This window comes from Sciurus vulgaris (genome assembly GCF_902686455.1).
Source record: "Sciurus vulgaris genome assembly, chromosome: 7".
In the NCBI taxonomy this organism is placed as follows: Eukaryota; Metazoa; Chordata; class Mammalia; order Rodentia; family Sciuridae; genus Sciurus; species Sciurus vulgaris.
The window spans coordinates 127,143,672-127,163,673 of NC_136467.1; the positions used below are offsets into that span (position 1 = coordinate 127,143,672).

The window sequence follows — 20,002 nt, forward strand, 5'->3', positions numbered from 1 at the left end:
AGAGTAGCTCCTAAATGTCAGGATTTGCTTTTTTTTCCTTCTTAAAGTTAGTATTTTCTACTGTTTACATCCCCATTCAAGAACAGAATAAGGAATAGAAGTTCAGAAGATTAGACAAGGGGGAATAAAGGTAAGGGAGGGGGAATAGGAAAGGAAAATGAAAGACAGTGGAATGAATCTGACATCTTTTTTCTGTATACATATATAAATACACCACAATGAATCCCATCATTTTGTACATTGTTTGAAAGCAAACAGTGCCAGTGGAAAACACAGACTCCTACAAAAAGCAAGAGCAAATGTCAAATGTCTGACTCAATGCAAAAGACTCTCTCTCTCTCTCTCTCTCTCTCTCTCTCTCTCTCTCTCTCTCTCTCGCTCTCTCTCTCTCTCTCTCTCTCTCTCTCATTTTATTTTTTTTATTTTTTTGGTGCCAGGGATTGAACCCAAGGGTGCTTAGCCACTGAACCACATCCCCATCCCTTTTTATATTTTATTTTGAGACAGTGTCTCACTATTGCTTAGGGACTTGCTAAGTTGCTGAGGCTGGGTTTGAACTTGCAATCCTCCTGACTCTGAGCCCCCTGAGAGGCTGGACTTACAGATGTGCCACACCACACCTGGCTCTCTTTGACATTTTGCATTTTCTTAATAAATACAGATAGAGGTTTTTCCTGGGGACTCTGAATCCTGAGTAGACATATTAAATATAATACCTATAACATTACAATAGGAACGGTTTAGAAGTCCAAAGATTTCTATGTTTATGTGAACTAAGACAAGGTTAAGTGGAGGCAGACTAAAAAGTTAAGATGACCAGTGTAATCCTTATGAAAATAGTGCAAAAACTAAAGGTAACAAGAAAATTAAAATGGGATTCAAAAAGCAGATTAAATCATTCAAGGGGTCACTTTTGAAGGACAGTTTCAGTGGATAGAAAGTCATTTGGCAGTCTTTCTCTACCAATTTGTATAAAACACTCCAATTTCTTCTGGACACCTTTTTTTGTTTGTGAAGAGAAAAAAGTCCTTGATTACATAGTCATTGCCTGTACATTTGTTAATTACTTATTTGTAACCATTCCTACAAAATGAAGCAGCTTAAAATTAGCAGGGTTTATTTTCTTACCACTTTCCTATAGGCAATCTTCAAGGCCAGACCTGGAAGTCTGATTGACATAGAAATATCCCATTCACAGGTCATTCCTGTAGCTCTTGTTCACAGCCCTCAGTTCCTGGCCATTGTGGCCTCCCTTTAGGTGACTGTCCAGTTGAAGATGACTTCGCTAAGAGTGAATGATGCAAGAGAGACCAGAGCAAGCAGGAGACCCCAGTGCCTTTCTCTCTGGGGCTGCACACTATTGATTCTGGTTTGTCTCTTCACCAGACGTGAATTTTGTAAGCCCAGCATGTTCATGGGGAAGGGAAACTAGTTTCTCTTCTTGAGTATCAAGGAACTTGTGATCAGTTCAAAACCACCACAGACATCCTTCTGACCTCAAATTATTCATATTCCTTTCACGTGCACCATAAATTGCTTTCTATTCAACACTTCCAAAAGACTCGTTTTCATCACCTAACTGGTGTAACTCCAGAGTGTCATCATCTGAATCAGGTCCAGGTACTGAGGAGTCTCCTTGAATGAACTGATGTAAGTGCAGTTCTCCATATTCAGTTCACGACATGTCACCCTGTGAACTGAAGAGAAGAGCTAGCTGAACCCTGACAAGTCTAATATACAGTGGTGAGGCGTACATGCCGGCCCCAGGAAGTCCTGGCTCCTTTGTATGAGGAGAAGGCTCCAAGGGCTCAGAAATATGCAAAACCTGTGAACTTTCTTTGGGCCACAATGTCTCCTAACGAGGGAAATCCTGTGAAATTTCTGCCCTTCTTCCTGGTGTACCCCTCCCACTTTTCAAAGCTTTCCTTGTCCCAGGGCTTTTCTGATGTGGAACTATTGAAACAATTATTTTCATCAAAGTTTCTTCAAAGCTAGCACTGAGTAAAACCTATTTTCCTACTGCTATGGTTTAGATATGAGGTGTCCCCCAAAAGTTCTGTGTGAGGCAATGCAAGAACATCAGTGGGTGAAATGATGAGATCAGGAGAGGTGTAACCTAATAAGTGGATTGATCCACTGAGAGGGGTTCACTGGGTGGGGATTGTAGGCAAGTTCAGTGTGACTGCAGGAGGTAGGTCACTGGGGGTGCCTGTATTTAGGGGGTATAGTTCTGTTCTGTTCCTGGTGAGTGGAATGCGTGCCCTCCTTTCTCTCTCTCTCTCTCTCTCTCTCTCTCTCTCTCTCTCTCTCTCTCTCTCTCTCTCTCTGTCTCTCTCTCTCTCTCTCCTTCTGTATTGCCATGTCCTGAGCTGCTCTTCCTCCACACCCTTCTGCCCTGATGTTCTGTCTCACCTCAGGCCCAGACCATGGAGGTGTCTGTCTAGGCACTGATACCTCTGAAAACCCAAAACACAAATAAACTTCTCTTCCTTCATGTTGTTCTTGTCAGACTCCTTTTGGTCACTGAGATTCAAAGCTGCCTAAAACACCTTCAATTTTGAGTCAGAATAAGTTTGGAGGACACTCCCTCCCGGAATTGGGAATACATTTCTTCTGCTGAGAGAAGGAGGCTGAAGCCCAGATCCCCCACCCTGGCAATCTCCACAGCAGATGGAGCAGAGATGCCCACTCAGGCCTGTCTATCTGCAGGATCACCAAGTCTGCATAAGGACATTTCCTGCACATGTCACTTTTCTGTCTCTTCTTTACATATACTGTAAATCTTCAGTTATTTTGGAGATGGAACATTTGAAACAATTAAGTTTCTTCCATCTTTCTTCAAAGTTGGCTTTAAATAAAACCCATTTTCCTACCAATTCGATTTCAAAGCTTCCTGGAGCAGAGAGCCTATGGCCTGGCTTCCTTCCTCCCAGGCAATGTTACAGCTGCCCAATAACAACTGAGTACTAACCTCCTCTTCCCAGAGTGGGATACTGTGCTGCTTGGTAACATCCTGGCCATTTTTGCATGGGTTAATGGAGAGAGTGAGAAAGAGAAGGAAGAAAGAAGGAGAAGGAGGAGTAAGATCTCTGTTTTTTGTCTTTTGGGGCAACAGTTTTATTGGTTTGGGGCTGCACTGTTTCCTTCCTTCCTTCCTTCCTTCCTTCCTTCCTTCCTTCCTTCCTTCCTTCTTCCTTCCTTCCTTCCTTCCTTCCTTCCTTCCTTCCTTCCTTCCTTCCTTCTTTCCTTCTTTCTTTCCCTTGTCCTCACTCTAATAATCATATTTAGCCCCAATTATCTCTTTTTTTATTTAGCTTTTGATTTTTTACAGACTGCATTTTGATTCATTGTACACAAATGGGGTACATCATTTCGTTTCTATGGTTGTACACAAGGTAGATTCATACCATTTGTGTAATCATACATGAACATAGGGTAATGATGTCTGTCTCATTACACCATTTTTCATACCCTCCTCCCTCTCATTTTCTTCTACATATTCTAAAGTCCCCTCATTATTCTCTCATTCCCCACCCCCACCCCCATTATATATCATCCTCCAATTATCAGGGAAAACATTTGGCCTGATAAACATTTGGCCTGTTTTTGGGGATTGGCTTCGTTCACTTAGCATGATATTCTCCAAGTTCATCCATTTATTTGCAAATGCCATAATATTATTCTTCTTTATGGCTGAATAGTATTCCATTGTGTATATATACCAGAGTTTCTTTATCCATTCATCTGTTGAAGGGCATCTAGGTTGATTTCACAATCTAGCTATTGTGAACTGAGCTGCTATAAACATTGATGTGCTGTGTTACCGTAGTCTGCTGATTTTAGGTCCTTTGGGTATAAAACGAGGAGTGGGATGACTGGGTCAAAAGGTGGGTCCATTCCAAGTTTTCTTAGGATACTCCATACTGCTTTCCAGAGTGGCTACACCAATTTGCAACTTCACCAGCAATGTAAAAAGTGTGCCTTTTTCCCCACATCCACGCCAACATCTATTATTGTTTGTGTTCTTGATAAAAGCCATTCTAATTGGAGCGAGATGAAATCTTAGAGTTGTTTTAATTTGCATTTCTCTACTAGAGATGTTGAACACTTTTTCATATATTTATTAATTGTCTGTGTGTCTTCTTCTGTAAAATGTCTGTCCAGTTCCTTGGCCCATTTATTGATTGGGTTCTTTGTATTTTTGGTGTAAAGTTTTATAAGTTCGTTATAAATTTCGGACATAAGTGCTCTTTCTGAAGTGCGTGTGGAAAAGATTTTCTCACACTGTAGGCTCTGTCTTCACATTCTTGATTGCAATGAATCCTCAGAAAGAGAAATTAGGAAAACCACTCCATTCACAGTAGCCTCAAAACTAATAAAATACTTGGGAATTAATCTAACAAAGAGGTGAAAGACCTCTACAATGAAAACTACAGAACATTAAAGAAAGAAATTGAAGAAAACCTTAGAAGATGGAAAGATCTCCCATGTTCTTGGATAGGCAGAATTAACATTGTCAAAATGGCCATTCTACCAAAGGCACTATACAGATTCAATGCAATTCCAATTAAAATCCCAATGACATTCCTCATAGAAATATAGAAAGCAATCATGAACTTCATTTGGAAGAACAAGAGACCTCAAATAGCCAAAACAATCCTGAATTAAAAAAGTGAAACAGGAGGTATCACAATACCAGACATTAAACTATATTACAGAACAATAGTAACAAAAACAGCATGGTATTGGCACCAAAATAGACAGGCAGACCAATGGTACAGAATAGAAGACACAGAGACAATATACATAAATACTGTCACCTCATACTAGACAAAGGAGCCAAAAACATTGGAGAAAAGATAGCCTGTTCAACAAATGGTGCTGGCAAAACTGGAAATCCATATGCAGTAGAATGAAATTAAACCTCTACCTCTCACCCTGCACAAAACTCAACTCAAAATGGATCAAAGACATAGGAATTAGACCAGAGACCCTGCACTAAATAGAAGACAAAGTAGGCCCAAATCTTCATCATGTTGATTTAGGATCAGACTTCCTCAATAAGTCTCCCAAAGCACAAGAAATCAAAGCAAGAATCAATAAATGGGATGGACTCAAACTCAAAAGTTTTTCCCCAATTATCTCTTAAACACCCTAACTCCAAACACAGTTACATTGCAACTAGAACTTCAACAGAAGCATTTTCCTATGGGTGGGGGTGAGGTTGTACAAGCACTCTGTCCTCCCCCAGACCCTTGCTGCATGCAGAACATTCATCTACCCAATACCCTCCCAATCTCAACCCAATCCAGCATCATTTCTAATGTGTTTTGTCCATAGTCTCCTCTACATGTTATTTAAATTAGATATGGGTCAGACAGACACATGGTACAATTCCTCTTGAAGCAAATGTCTCTCAGCTGTGATCCTGTGAAACCAGACACCAGGAGGGCTCAGCTGGGCAGCCCTGACCCCAGGCTCCAGGCAGCAACAGCCTGGCCTACATAAACCACAGTGGGGTGCCCCACTCTGAGTCCTAGTGGAGGCGGGCTTGTCCTCAGGTCTGTGCACTCTGATGGAGTGGTGGCCTGTGATGGGAGTGGCAGCCCTGATTTTCTACTGTAATAGAAATTACCTCAGTTAATGTTCTAAAAATTTTTCACTACATTTTTATTAGTGTTTACTCTAGAATTTTTTTTCTTTCTTTCTTTCTTTTTTTTTTTTTTGGTGCTGGGGATTGAACCCAGGGCCTTGCGCATGCCCGCTAAGCGCTCTACCAACTGAATTATATCCCTAGCCCAAAAAGTTTTGTTTCTGTTTTTTGTTTTTTGTTTTTGTTTTTGTTTTTTTCCTCCCTGAGAGGCAGGAAATTCGAACTGTGGCCTTCAGGCATGCTAGGCAAGCACTATCCAAAATGAGCTATTTCATTAGCTCCTAGAAGTTTATAAGAAACTACTTCAGATTTATATTAACTTAATTTCACCAAGATATGGAAATTCTTTATAGTTGAATTTCCTGGTTTGTGTGTGTTTTGTGTGTTGTTATCTATAAGTACATATCAGAATATGTCATAAACCCAACAATAAATTGCTAAGTGTTGCTTTGTGTAATTTTGAAAAGGTTTTCTTTCTTTGTTTTCAAACTCACTGGTTTCTATTCTCCAATGCAGGGTCTACCATTAATCTCACTTCACATCTCGGACACTTTCATCTTTCCAAATATTATTGTGATCTTTTATGTACCCTCACTGATCTATTTATCTATTTTTTTGATACTAGGGATCAAATTCAGGGTTCTGTGTGTGCTAGGTAAACACTATACACCTAGATCTTCTTATTTTATTTGGAGACGGGGTCTTGCTAAGTTTCCCAGGCTGCACTTGAACTTGGAATCCTCCTGTCTCAGCCTCCTGAGTAGCAAAAATTACAAGTTTGGATTACCATGACTGATGTTTTTAGTCTATCTTTTGCCTCTTATGTAACCTTCTGAGCATGAGAAATTCATTTACAATAACTGTCTTAATGTTAAGTTCCCTGGATTGTTTTTCTCTGCTCTTCGTGTGCTGCATTTTCTTGTTTTCATTGCATACTGGGTAATTTTTGTTTGATGCCACACGTTATGCACTGATAATGTCACAGAGCCTTCTGCATACTGTCTCCAATATCCAGCAAACTATTAGTTTTTCCAGCTTTCTGTTTCCAGTGGGAACACACTTTCTCTCACTCTGTGTATCCCTAGGTACCATTGTTCCCTCTGGTGTTTTTGGACTATCTTTTCCTGTCCTTGCGTGGTGTTCTTACATGTGTGCTGATGAACTGAGGGCGTAAGAGGTGCCCTCCAGACCTGCAGTGCTGTTATTTTCTGCAGCCTTCTCTATCTGCCGTCATCTTGCATACTCTGCTGTTGTGGCCTCTCCAAATACGTATCTCTGTGCCCTCAACTCCTTGAGGCTTCTGGGCTGTGTAGGGCTCCTCCTCCCTGCACTGTTTTCTGAGAACTGCATCCAGGAAGGAAGATGAACAACTGCAGGTCTCACCTCTTTCATTCCTTTTCTCGTAGTGATTGCAGTCTCTGTCATACTTGGCCAATGTCTGAATGTCTTTCTGTCTTTTCATATGTTTTTATGAATTTCTAATGTTTCTGACTCCATTATGGCTCAAAGCAGAAGTCAGTGAACTGAATTATTAAAATAACTATTATGATTTTACTCTCTCATAACTAAATAAGGGGTCTTTGAAAAACAGCTAGGTTGTGGTTAGTTTTGTACTTCCACAGGCATCTTGAAGGTTGTCATGTATTTCTTTGTAGATAACACTGGTGAGGGTATATAACATTTTCTTTCTTAACACTTATGAACCTCCTTCTGTTATCATTTCATTTCTACTGATTTTCAACCCTGTTGTCGTTTTCCACTTGTACTTACACACATGTGCTCCTAGCTTCTCATTTCCTTTTGAAATAAACTGTGTAAATTATCTCACACATTGGATAACTATGGATTCCTATAGAAATTGTTGTTCCCTCCTTCAAATTTTGAGTCACTACCAACCCAGGACATTTATAAAACAAAATAAAGGATCATAGCTTGGCCCAAAGTGGTAAAGACAACTCAGGCAACAAACCTCTAGGAGTACAGGGTAGGGATTAGAAATTTCTCAAAAACAGTTGTGTTTCTTGATATTTTTTTTTTGTTTTTATTATTTTCTTCACCATAAGTATCTTAGACCAATTTGGCATGGGGAAAAAAAAAGATTTTCACTTCTTGCTCAGAGGATAAACATATTTTGTTTTCCAGATTTAACAGAAAGCCAGGATGTCTTTTATGATACTTCCTATCATCACCTACGTGCTTGTTGTGATTGAACACTCAGTGTTCCCAAAGACCATGTGCTAGAGGCGTGGTCCCTGGGTGGTGCTACGGGGAAGTGGTGAAATATTTGAGAGTTGTGACCTGGTAGGAAGTCCTTAGAACATTAGGAGGTGTGCCCTTGAAGGACATTGCTGGACACCACTCCCTTCTTCTTCTCCATTGCTCCTGGTGAGGAGGTGAGTGGTTTTGGTCTGTCCAGTGCTCCCAACACGATGTGCTGTCTCACTACAGGTGTGAAGTGGCAGGACTTCATGGACTTCACCCTCCAAAGCCATGAGCCATCATAAACCTTTCCTCTTTATAAGTGAATTATCTCAGGTATTTGGTTATTCTGACAAGAATCTAACACAGTAATATACCTTGAGTCTAAAAAGTCAAAGCTAATATTTTCCCAGTTTGGGGAAATGCCTTGGAATAAGAGTAATATTTCTCCATGAATTTTTGCCCACATTTATAGTTTGAACTAAAGAATTGTTACTGTACTTCTCTACTTTTGAATGCTTCTTCCATTTTATGTCTTCCTTCTAGCTGATTTTAAGGGAAGAGACAACCTTAAACTCATGTTAGTAAAAATGGAATCACCATTACCTGATTTTTTGCCTGCTGTTAATCTGACACCGGGCAGAGGCTGGAACACTGTTCTGTCTAGAGCAAGGCTACTCAAATGATGCTAAGTGCACTAGCACTGGAGTGTGAAATGTTTGTTTCCAACCCATAACAAGACACATACAGGAAGTGAGAGTGAGCAAGGATACCTCTGCCACACCTTGCCCAGACTAACACCAGTCAAGCATCAAACCCTTGGGTCTTCTGAGAGCAGTTTTATCATTAGCTTTTAGTATAGCAGTTTGAACAACTCAGCTTAGCATCTCCACTGAGCGCCTGCAAAGTCCTGTCCTCACACCTGCCCCTGACAATCTTCCCTTCTTCTTTGGTGCATCACTTGTCTTTCTGATTACAGTGTCACAAATTTTTGGTCCTCTATTTCTTCCTCTTTCTCATACTCCAGGTGAAGCGACCAATCTCTCCACCAAAGGAGAGACTCGTCCCTGCAGGACTGTCTTGCTAGTCCTCCAATCTCAATTCTGTTCTTAGCTCAGCAGAACACACACAGGATCCTGCCCTGGTGCATTGCAGGGCAGCTTCTTCCTAAGTAGAAATATCTTCCTCATGGAACCACCATTGGACCCAGCTATCCCACTCCTTGGCCTATACCCAAAGGACTTAAAATCAGTGTACTACAGAGATACAGCCACATCAATGTTCATAGCTGCTCAATTCACAATAGCCAGATTGTGGAACCAACCTAGATGCCCTTCAATTAATGAATGGATAAAAAGACTGTGGTATATATACACATGTGAGAGAGTCATATGAGGAGTAGTTCTAAGATGACGGCTGGCAAAAAGCCAAGAGGTCGTGCAGGTATGGCCTTAGTAGTGTGGGTTTATACGTAATCTCTACTCTGATTGGTCAGGTTTCCTTCCCTACTCTTGGACAACTCAGGCTCCCTATTCTTTCTTATACAGTGCCTGTGCTCATGCTCTGATCACCGAGTGGGATATTCTAGGATGATTGGCTATTTGATGGTAGATAGGACCCTCCTTCCTGGTGAAGGAGAGGAAGTAACTTCGGAAAATAAAGATACTGCTCATTCCCAGTCTGTCTCCGATTTTCAGTCTCCGGGTTGTTGCTGCAGGCAGCAACATACACAATGGAATATTACTCAGCCATAAAGAAGAATAAAATTATGACATTTGCAAGCAAATAGATGCAGTTGGAGAATATCATGCTAAGTGAGATAAGCCAAAAAAACAAAGACCAAATGATCTGTCTGAAAAACAGATATTGATACATAATGGGGGATAGGAAGGAGGCAAGAATGGAAGAAGGATGGATTGTATAGAAGAAAAAGAGGGGTGGGGGAAGGAAAAATAACAGAATGAGATGAACATCATTACCCTATGTACACGTATGATCACACAAATGGTGTGACTCTATTTTGTGTACAACCAGAGAAACAAGAGTTGTACCCCATTTGTGTATAATAAATCAAAATAAATAAATAAATAATTTAAAAAGTTCTTCCTCCACACATCCTGATAAATTCCTTCATGACCTTCAAATCCATCCTTAAAGGTCACCTTGCTAATAAGTTCTATGCCGACCACCCTAGTAAACAGCTATCTTCCCTGTCCCCACACACCCACTCTGACACCTGCCCTCCAATACTTACCACCTGATGTGAGCACTGTCCTTATTTACTGAGCTTACAGTGTGTCTTCTCTCTTTCCTACAGAACACAGGCTCCACAAGTGTGGCACTCTTGGTTTGTTTTCAGTTCCCTGATGTATCCTAGGTGCAAACTGTGTGTCACCTATTCAGTTCTCAAGAAATGAGAGTGGAAAGCATGTGTCAGCTCCTCCCTCTTCTAGAGACACTGACTTTATTAAAGGAGCCTCAGATCAACTGCTGCTGTGGCATCTGCAGCACGAGCGCTTCTCACACTGAGGTCAGAGTCATCTGGGCTTTTCTCACCAGTGCTGCCCTCCCTCCCTGCACACCAGCCCCCCTGTGCTCCCCAGCACCCAAGCACATTTCAATCTTCAGAAAAGATGGTCCTTGACTGATAGGTCATATTTTCCAACTAAACAAAAAACTTTCTTAGACTCTGTTTTCTCTATCCAAGAATCTGTAATGGAGCAAGTTCTAGGATTATTGTTGTTAAGGACAGTGAAGTTGTGGAATAGAGAATAGGGAACACCAAGAGGATTTAATCTAAGATGAGAAATCATGAGATCCTTCCTCTCTGCTATTCCCATAATCTGGTTCACTTAAAAATATTGCAGGAATAATATAAAATACAATCCAGGAAACTGCCCTTGGTTTTGTGGGACAATGACAGGTAAAAGGACTCCTGCTGCTGTCAAAGTTGAGAGACACCCAGAGGAGGATGAGGACTCTTTCTTAATAACCAGAAAAGGGATAATTCTCTATAGAAACTGAGAAACAAAAAGAGATGGAGCAGAAGATCAGACTCAGGTCTCAGCTATGCTGCCCACTGGCATGATGCCCTCCCTGCCCGTGGTGCTGGAGGCAGGACCAGCCTGGTGATGCTCGAGTCACCGTCATCACAGGTTCTGGTGGGATGATGTTCAACTGAAGGGCAAGGACTAAGGAGCAGGGAAGAAATGCAGCTGAGGAGTGACCACATCAAGGCCCAGGATGCACTGAGCACAGACTGGGTACCACCTTGTCCACCCTCAGCTCTTTTCATCCTTCTCCAGTCTCCACCCGCAGCAGACACAGCACAGCAAACACACAGATCCTGGAAGGTTTCAGGTTTTATTTTCTCTCAGAAATTTTAGGAGTCCTCTTTTCATTTAATTAACCATCAACCACACTTTATGGCACAAATTTGAAATACAAATCAATATCCAGATTCTGTTTTTCAATAGGGAAGAAAGAAGCTACAGCCCAGGGCAACATAAAGCTAAATCAGGACTGAAGACATCCAGCCTCACATCTGCTACAGAGGAAAGCTGATTGAGGAAGACAGCAGACAGTGTGGGGAGGGGTCTTGGTGGTCAGGGATGTGCTCCTCTCTCCCTTTCCTCACTTGATGGTGACAGGAACACAGGCACATAGACACAGTTAGATACCAGCTGCACAGAGAAGTCAGGATCTCTTGAAGTCACAGTGGGGAGCAGGAAGAGAACTGAATCATTTCTGTGGTGCTCAGCCCCACAGAAGGCAGCTGTCTCAACTGTAAATGAAAGTGTTATGAACAAATTCAGATCACTCATTGTAATGGAGACACCATGAACAACCCATTGAACACTCAAAATGTCAAAAATCCCTGAGAGTCCCTGTAACCCAGGAGTCTCCCCCTACCCCAGCCCCTCTCCCTCTTCAGACCCTCCAGGGTCTCACCTTTTTAAGCAGTCAGAGACACATCAGAGCCCTGGGCACTGTCATTACCTGAGCAGAACAAACAGAACCTGGTCAGAGTCCACAGGAGATGTGGGCAATGGAGAATCATGGGATGGGTCAGCTCCCCATGGCTCCCCACCACACGATCTCCTGGGCTTCAGGGATCACTGTTCTTCATACTTACAGGCAGCTGGTGCATAGGTCCCTTTTTTTACTCCTGTGGGAAGAAAGAATCCTGTGAGGGAACAGGTTGGAAATGGGTCTTAGAGCTACCTCCTAGTGCTGGACACTGGGAAAGTATCCACAACTGTGCTGCAGATGTAGGGAAGGGTCAGGAGACAAGAAGAAAGTATGAGATCCAAGATGGTGGACTAGAGGGAGGCTGCGTTCCTTGTCATAACACCAGTTTCAAGCAGAGGATATCTGTTTCTCAGTGAGGCAGTTTTTGCTGCTTATGGATCCCCTGATGTCTACCCATTTGTCTGCTGTGATGACCTGCAGTCTGCCAGCATATTGACGCCTTTTTTGAGAGCACATTGCTCACTGTCAGGCACCTATCATCCGCCATTTGCCTGCCTCTCACCTGTCCATCACCTGCCTTACTCCTATCCATCACCCAACGCTCCAGGTTCACCTCCCGATCGTCCGACAACAGTCAGCAAACGATCGCCAACCCCCAGTGGAGCATCAGCTGACTGCTGCTGCTTGGAAGTTCACTGTTACAGTACCTCCAGTTTGATTACACGTGGCTGCTGCCATTTTGAGACATCAGCCAGGTCCCGTAGGACCTCTGGCCGGACTGACTGAGCCCCGTCTCCAGGATTCCTCAGCCCAACCGATCACTCCCTGCCTCTAGGACCCACACATCTACTGACTGCTCCCTGCCGCCAGGACCCCCAGACCAACTGACTGCGCCCTATCACCGGGACTCCAGACTGACTGATTGCACCTGGCCTCCAGGATCCCACAACCATACCAAACACACCGGACCTCCAGGACCCCTGCCGGACCACCTGCATCCCATCTCCAGGACCTCCAATTGACCATGTCCACCCCTGAGCTGCAGTTCCCCGTTTGCCAACACATTTCGAAGCCAGAGTGGCCATCTTGGATAATCCTGGAAGCCTTAGCTCCGATCTTTGGGTGGGGCAAATCCCATCCTGCGTTGCCTGCTGGAGGCTTGAAGCTCATTGTCAGGTACCTCTCATGCATAAGGCTACTGAACACTGGGAGGTTTCATTACTATATGACTGTTATACTGTAGATTTTCTTTTTTCTCCTTTTTAAAAAAATTTAAGTTTTTATTTCTTTACTTTTATGGCTCTCTTTTCCTTTTCTTTACCTGTTCCCTCAGAATCTCTTTCTCCCTTTTTTGCATGCTAACATCCTACTTCTTTTGATTACACTCTCACCCTTTTTATTTTCTAGAACTTCTGTATATTCTTTTCTTATCCCATTAACAGCCACATTCTACATCACTCTGCATCCTTTTGTCCTCCATTAGAAACTGCAGACCTTAATGCAAACCTGTTTGTTTTACCAAAGAACTCATTTGAACTCATTTTGTTTATTAAGACAATTTTGTTATTGTCCCCATAGGGACTATTTGGTCTACGATTGCATAGTGTCTGATTTGGGCACTGCTAATATTGATCTCCCCTTAAAGAAAGGGTTTTGGAAACCCATAGGGCCACTATAAGCCTATAGGGGGAAATCTGCAATACCCCAGATCTGCACTGCTAGAGGGGAAGATACATGAACAACATGAAAAAACAAGGGAAGAAAATGATCCAAACAAATCTAGATTCTATAGTAATAGAATCCAATGACAGTATGTTAGAAGAAATGTCAGAAAGGACTTCAGATTATACGTGATTAAGATGATTCGCGAAGCAAAGGATGAGATAAGAGAGCAAATGCAGGCAATGAATGATGATACCAATAAGCTGACAGAGCACCTGCAGGAAGCAAAAGATCATTTCAACAAAGAGATAGAGATTCTCAAAAAACGGAAATCCTTAAAATGAAGGACACAATAAACCAAATAAAAAACTCAATGGAAAGCATCACCAAAAGACTAGACCACTTGGAAGACAGAACCTCAGACAATGAAGACAAAATATTTAATCTTGAAAATAAAGTCACCCAAACAGAGAAGATGGTAAGAAATCATGAACAGAATCTCCACGAACTATGGGACATCATGAAAAGACCAAATTTAAGAATTATTGGGATTGAGGAAGGCATAGAGATACAAACCAGAGGAATGAACAACCTATTCAATGATAATATCAGAAAATTTCCCAAACCTGAAGAATGAAATGGAAAAAAAAATGCAAGAGGCTTACAGAACACCAAATGCACAGAATCACAACAGATCCACACCAAGACACATTATAATGAAAATGCCTATAATGAAAATTCAAAATAAAGGTAGGATTTTGAAGTCCACAAGAGTAAAGCATTCAGATTACATATAGGGGGAGACCAATACGGATAGCAGCCGACTTCTCAACCCAGACTCTAAAAGCTAGAAGGGCCTGGAACAACATATTTCAAGCTCTGAAAGAACATGGTTGCCAACCAAGAATCCTATACCCAGCAAAATTAACCTTCAGATTTGAAGATGAAATAAAATCCTTCCATGATAAACAAAAGTTAAAAGAATTTACAAATAGAAAGCCTGCACTACAGAATGTTCTCAACAAAATATTCCATGAGGAGGAAATGAAAAACAACATGGAGGTCAGCAAATGGAGGAACTACCTTAGAGAAAAACCACTCAAAGGAGAAACCAAGCCAAGTTAAAAACCAAAAATAAGCCAAATGACTGGGAATACAAATCATTCCTCAATAATAACACTGAACGTTAATGGCCTATCCTCATCAATCAAAAGACATAGACTGGCAGAATGGATTAAAAAGAAAGACCCAACAATATGCTGGTGCAAGAGACTCATCTTATAGAAAAAGACATCCACAGACTAAAGGTGAAAGGATGGGAAAAAACCTACCATGCACATGGACTCAATAAAAAAGCGGGGGTTTTCACCCTTATATCAGATAAAGTGGACTTCAAGCCAAAGTTAGTCAGAAGGGATAAAGAAGGACATTTCATACTGCTTAAGGGAACCATAAATCAGGAAGACATAACGATAGTAAATATTTGTGCCCCAAACAATGGTGCATCCCTGTACATCAAACGAATCCTTCTCAATTTCAAGAATCACATAGACCACAACACAATAATTCTGGGTGACTTTAATGCACCGCTGTCACCACTAGATAGATCTTCCAAACAAAATTCAACCAAAGAAATCATTGAACTCAATAACACAATGACCTAGACTTAATAGACATATATAGAATATTCCATCCATCAACGAGCGGATACACTTTCTTCTCAGCAACACATGGAACCTTCTCGAAAATAGACCATGTGTTATGCCACAAAGCAGCCCTTAGGAAATGCAAAAAAAAAAATAGAGATACTGCCTTGTGTTCTATCAGATCATAATGGACTGAGAGTAGAAATCAATGACAAAATAAAAAAGGGAAATTACTCAAACACCTGGAGACTAAATAATATGCTATTGAATGAAACATGGATAACAAAAAACTTCAGGGAGGAGATTAAAAAATTCTTAGAGGTCAATGAGAACGATGATACAACATATCAAAATCTATGGGACACTATGAAAGCAATACTAAGAGGAAAATTCATTGTATGGAGCGCATTCCAGAGAAGAATGAAAAGTCAACAACTAAATGACCTAACATTACAGCTCAAAGCCCTAGAAAAAGAAGAACAGAATAACAGCAAAAGTAGTAGAAGACAGGAAATAATTAAAATCAGAGCTGAAATCAATGAAATTGAAACAAAAGAAACAATTCAAAAAATTGACAAAACAAAAAGTTGGTTATTTGAAAAAGCAAACAAAATAGACAAACCCTTAGCCACACTAACAAAGAGGAGAGAGAACACTCAAATTACTAAAATACATGATGCAAAAGGAAATATCACAATAGACACCACTGAGATACAGAACATAATGAGAAGCTACTTTGAAAATCTGTATTCCAACAAAATAGAAACTACCGAAGACATTGACAAATTTCTAGAGACATATGCTCCTCCCAAACTGAACCAGGAGGACATACACGATTTAAACAGATCAATATCAAGCAATGAAATAGAAGAAACTATTAAAAATCTACCATCCAAGAAAAGCCCAGGACCAGACGGATTCTCAGCCGAGTTCTACAAGACCTTCAAAGAAGAACTCATTCCAATACTTCTCAAAGTATTCCAGGAAATAGAAAAGGAGGGTACCCTACCGAATTCATTCTATGAAGCTAATATCACCCTCATACACAAACCAGGAAAAGACACATGAAGGAAAGAAAATTATAGACCAATATCCTTGATGAATATAGATGCAAAGATCCTTAACAAAATATTGGCAAACGGTATCCAAAAACATATTAAGAAAATTGTGCACCACTATCAAGTGGGGTTCATTCCTGGAATGCAAGGATGGTTCAACATGCGTAAATCAATAAACGTAATCCATCATGTCAACAGACTTAAGGATAAGAATCATACGGTTATTTCAATTGACGCAGAAAAAGCGTTTGACAAAATACAACACCCCTTCATGCTCAAAACACTAGAAAAAATAGGGATAGTAGGAACATACCTGAACATTGTAAAGGCTATTTATGCTAAGCCCATGGCCAACATCATTCTTAATGGAGAAAAACTGAAACCATTCCCTTTAAAAACGGGAACAAGACAGGGATGTCCTCTTTCACACTTCTATTCAACATTGTCCTCTAGCCAGAGCAATTAGGCAGACTAAGGAAATTAAAGGGATACAAATAGGAAAAGAGGAACTTAAGCTGTCACTATTGGCGGATGACATGATTCTATATTCGAGGGATCCAAAAACCTCCTCCAGAAAACTTCTAGACCTCATCAATGAATTCAGCAAAATAGCAGGCTATACAATCAACACGCATAAATTTAAAGCATTTTTATATGCAAGTGACGAAACAGCTCAAAGGGAAATGAGGAAAACAACTCCATTTACAATAGCCTCAAAAAAAAAAAAAAATACTTGGGCATCAATCCAACCAAAGAGGTAAAAATCTCTACAATGAAAACTACAAAACATTGAAGAAAGAAATTAAGGAAGACCTTAGAAAATGGAAAGATCTCCCATGTTCTTGAATAGGCAGAATTAATATTGTCAAAATGGCCATACTACCAAAAGTGCTATACAGATTCAATGCAATTCCAATTAAAATCCCAATGACGTATCTTACAGAAATAGAGCAAGCAATTATGAAATTCATCTGGAAGAATAAGAAATCCAGAATAACTAAAGCAATCCTTAGGAGGAAGAATAAAACAGGGGTATCGCAATACCAGAACGTCAACTATACTACAAAGCAATAGTAACAAAAACAGCATGGTATTGGCACCAAAATAGACAGGTAGATCAATGGTACAGAATAGAGGACATGGACACAAACCCAAATAAATACAATTTTCTCATACTAGACAAAGGGGCCAAAAATATGCAATGGAGAAAAGATAGTCTCTTCGACAAATGGTGCTGGGAGAATTGGAAATCCATATGCAACAGAATGAAACTAAACCCATATCTCTCACCATGCACGAAACTAAACTCAAAATGGATTAAGGACCTCGGAATCAGACCAGAGACCCTGCAGATTATAGAAGAAAAAGTAGGTCCAGATCTTCAACATGTCAGCTTAGGACCAGACTTCCTTAACAGGACTCCCATAGCACAAGAAATAAAAGCAAGAATCAACAACTGGGATAGATTCAAACTAAAAAGCTTTCTCTCAGCAAAGGAAACTATCAGTAATGTGAAGAAAGAACCTACAGAGTGGGAGAATATCTTTGCCACTCATACTTCAGATAGAGCACTAATCTCCAGAATCTATAAAGAACACAAAAAACTCTACTCCAAGAATTCAAATAATCCAGTCGACAAATGGGCTAAGAAAATGAATAGACACTTCACCGAAGAAGATCTACAAGCAATCAACAAACATATGGAAAAATGTTCAACATCTCTAGTAATAAGAGAAAGGCAAATCAAAACTACCCTAAGATTCCATCTCACCCCAATTAGAATGGCGATTATCAAGAACACAAGCAACAACAGGTGTTGGCGAGGATGTGGGGAGAAAGGTACACTCATACATTGCTGGTGGGGCTGCAAATTAGTGCAGCCACTCTGGAAAGCAGTGTGGAGATTCCTTAGAAAACTTGGAATGGACCCTCCATTTGACCCAGCTATCCCACTCCTTGGCCTATACCCAAAGGACTTAAAATCAGCATACTACAGAGATACAGCCACATCTATGTTCATAGCTGCTCAATTCACAATAGCCAGACTCTGGAACCAACCTAGATGCCCTTCAATTGATGAGTGGATAAAGAAACTGTGGTATATATATACAATGGAATATTACTCAGCCATAAAGCATGATAAAATTATGGCATTTGCAGGCAAATGGATGAAATTGGAGAATATCATGTTAAGTGAAATAAGCCAATCTCAAAAAGCCAAAGGACGAATGATATCGCTAATAAGTGGATGATGACACATAATGGGGGGGAGAGAAGGGTTAGTGTTAGGGTTAGGGAGGGGGGCAAGTATGGAGGAAGGAAGCACTGTATAGAGGGAAAAGAGGGGTGGGAGGGGTGGGGGGAAGGGAAAAAATAACAGAATGAATCAAACAACATTGCTCTATGTAAATTTATGATTACACAAATGGTATGCCTTTACGCCATGTACAGAGAAACAACATGTATCCCATTTGTTTACAATAAAATTAAAAAATAATATAAAAAAAATACAATTTTCTCATACTAGACAAAGGGGCCAAAAATATGCAATGGAGAAAAGATAGCCTTTTCAACAAATGGTGCTGGAAAACTGGAAAATCATATGCAACAGAATGAAACTAAACCCCTATCTCTCACCCTGCACAAAACTCACCTCACAATAGATCAAGGACCTTGAAATCAGACCAGAGACCCTGCATCTTATAGAAGAAAAAGTAGGTCCAAATCTTCACCTTGTTGGCTTAGGATCAGACTTCCTTAACAGGACTCCCAGAGCACAAGAAATAAAAGCAAGAATCAACAACTGGGATAGATTCAAACTATAAAGCTTTCTCTCAGCAAAGGAAACTATCAGCAATGTGAAGAGAGAGCCTACAGAGTGGGAGAATATCTTTGCCACTCATATTTCAGATAGAGCACTAATTTCCAGAATATATAAAGAACTCAAAAAACTCTACACCAAGAGTACAAATAACCCAATCAACAAATGGGCTAAGGATATGAACAGACACTTCACAGAAGAAGATCTACACGCAATCAACAAACATATGAAAAAATGTTCACCAACTTTAGTAATAAGAGAAATGCTAATCAAAACTACACTAAGATTCCATCTCACCCCAATTAGAATGGTGATTATCAAGAATACAAGCAACAACAGGTGTTGGCGAGGATGTGGGGAGAAAGGTACACTCATACATTGCTGGTGGGGCTGCAAATTAGTGCTGCCACTAGGAAAGCAGTGTAGAGATTCCTTAGAAAACTTGGAATGGACCCTCCATTTGACCCAGCTATCCCACTCCTTGGCCTATACCCAAAGGACTTAAAATCAGCATACTACAGAGATACAGCCACATCAATGTTCATAGCTGCTCAATTCACAATAGCCAGACTCTGGAACCAACCTAGATGTCCTTCAATTGATGAGTGGATAAAGAAACTGTGGTATATATATACAATGGAATATTACTCAGCCATAAAGAATGATAAAATTATGGCATTTGCAGGCAAATGGATGAAACTGGAGAATATCATGCTAAGTGAGATAAGCCAATCTCAAAAAGCCAAAAGACGAATGATATCGCTAATAAGTGTATGACGACACATAATGGGGGGAGGGAAGGGTTAGTGTTAGGGTTAGAGTTAGGGTTAGGGAGGGGGGCAAGAATGAAGGAAGGAAGGACTGTATAGAGGGAAAATAGGGGTGGGAAGGGTGGGGGGAAGGGAAAAATAATGGAATTAATCAAACATCATTACTCTATGTAAACGTATGAATATGCAAATGGTATGCTGTTACTCTATATACAAACTGA

At 40.6% G+C, this 20,002-nt stretch overlaps 1 protein-coding gene across 8 annotated transcripts in view; it reads right to left on the reverse strand.

Moving 5' to 3' along the window:
- The window catches only part of LOC306666656 (patr class I histocompatibility antigen, A-126 alpha chain-like), an 86,389-nt gene that overhangs the window by 63,777 nt on the left and 2,610 nt on the right, over nucleotides 1-20,002 (reverse strand). For 2 of the 8 annotated variants that reach the window (XM_079148880.1, XM_079148874.1), the window contains 3 exons: nucleotides 11,988-12,020; nucleotides 11,804-11,851; nucleotides 11,307-11,636 (listed from right to left, as the gene is read on the reverse strand). In XM_079148880.1, coding sequence (XP_079005006.1) covers nucleotides 11,808-11,851; nucleotides 11,988-12,020 — 77 coding nt within the window. In that variant the 3' untranslated portion in view covers nucleotides 11,307-11,636; nucleotides 11,804-11,807. Of the gene's footprint in view, nucleotides 1-11,306; nucleotides 11,637-11,803; nucleotides 11,852-11,987; nucleotides 12,021-20,002 lie in introns of those variants that run through there. The other 6 variants (XM_079148881.1, XM_079148875.1, XM_079148876.1 and 3 more) reach the window with 5 other exon arrangements.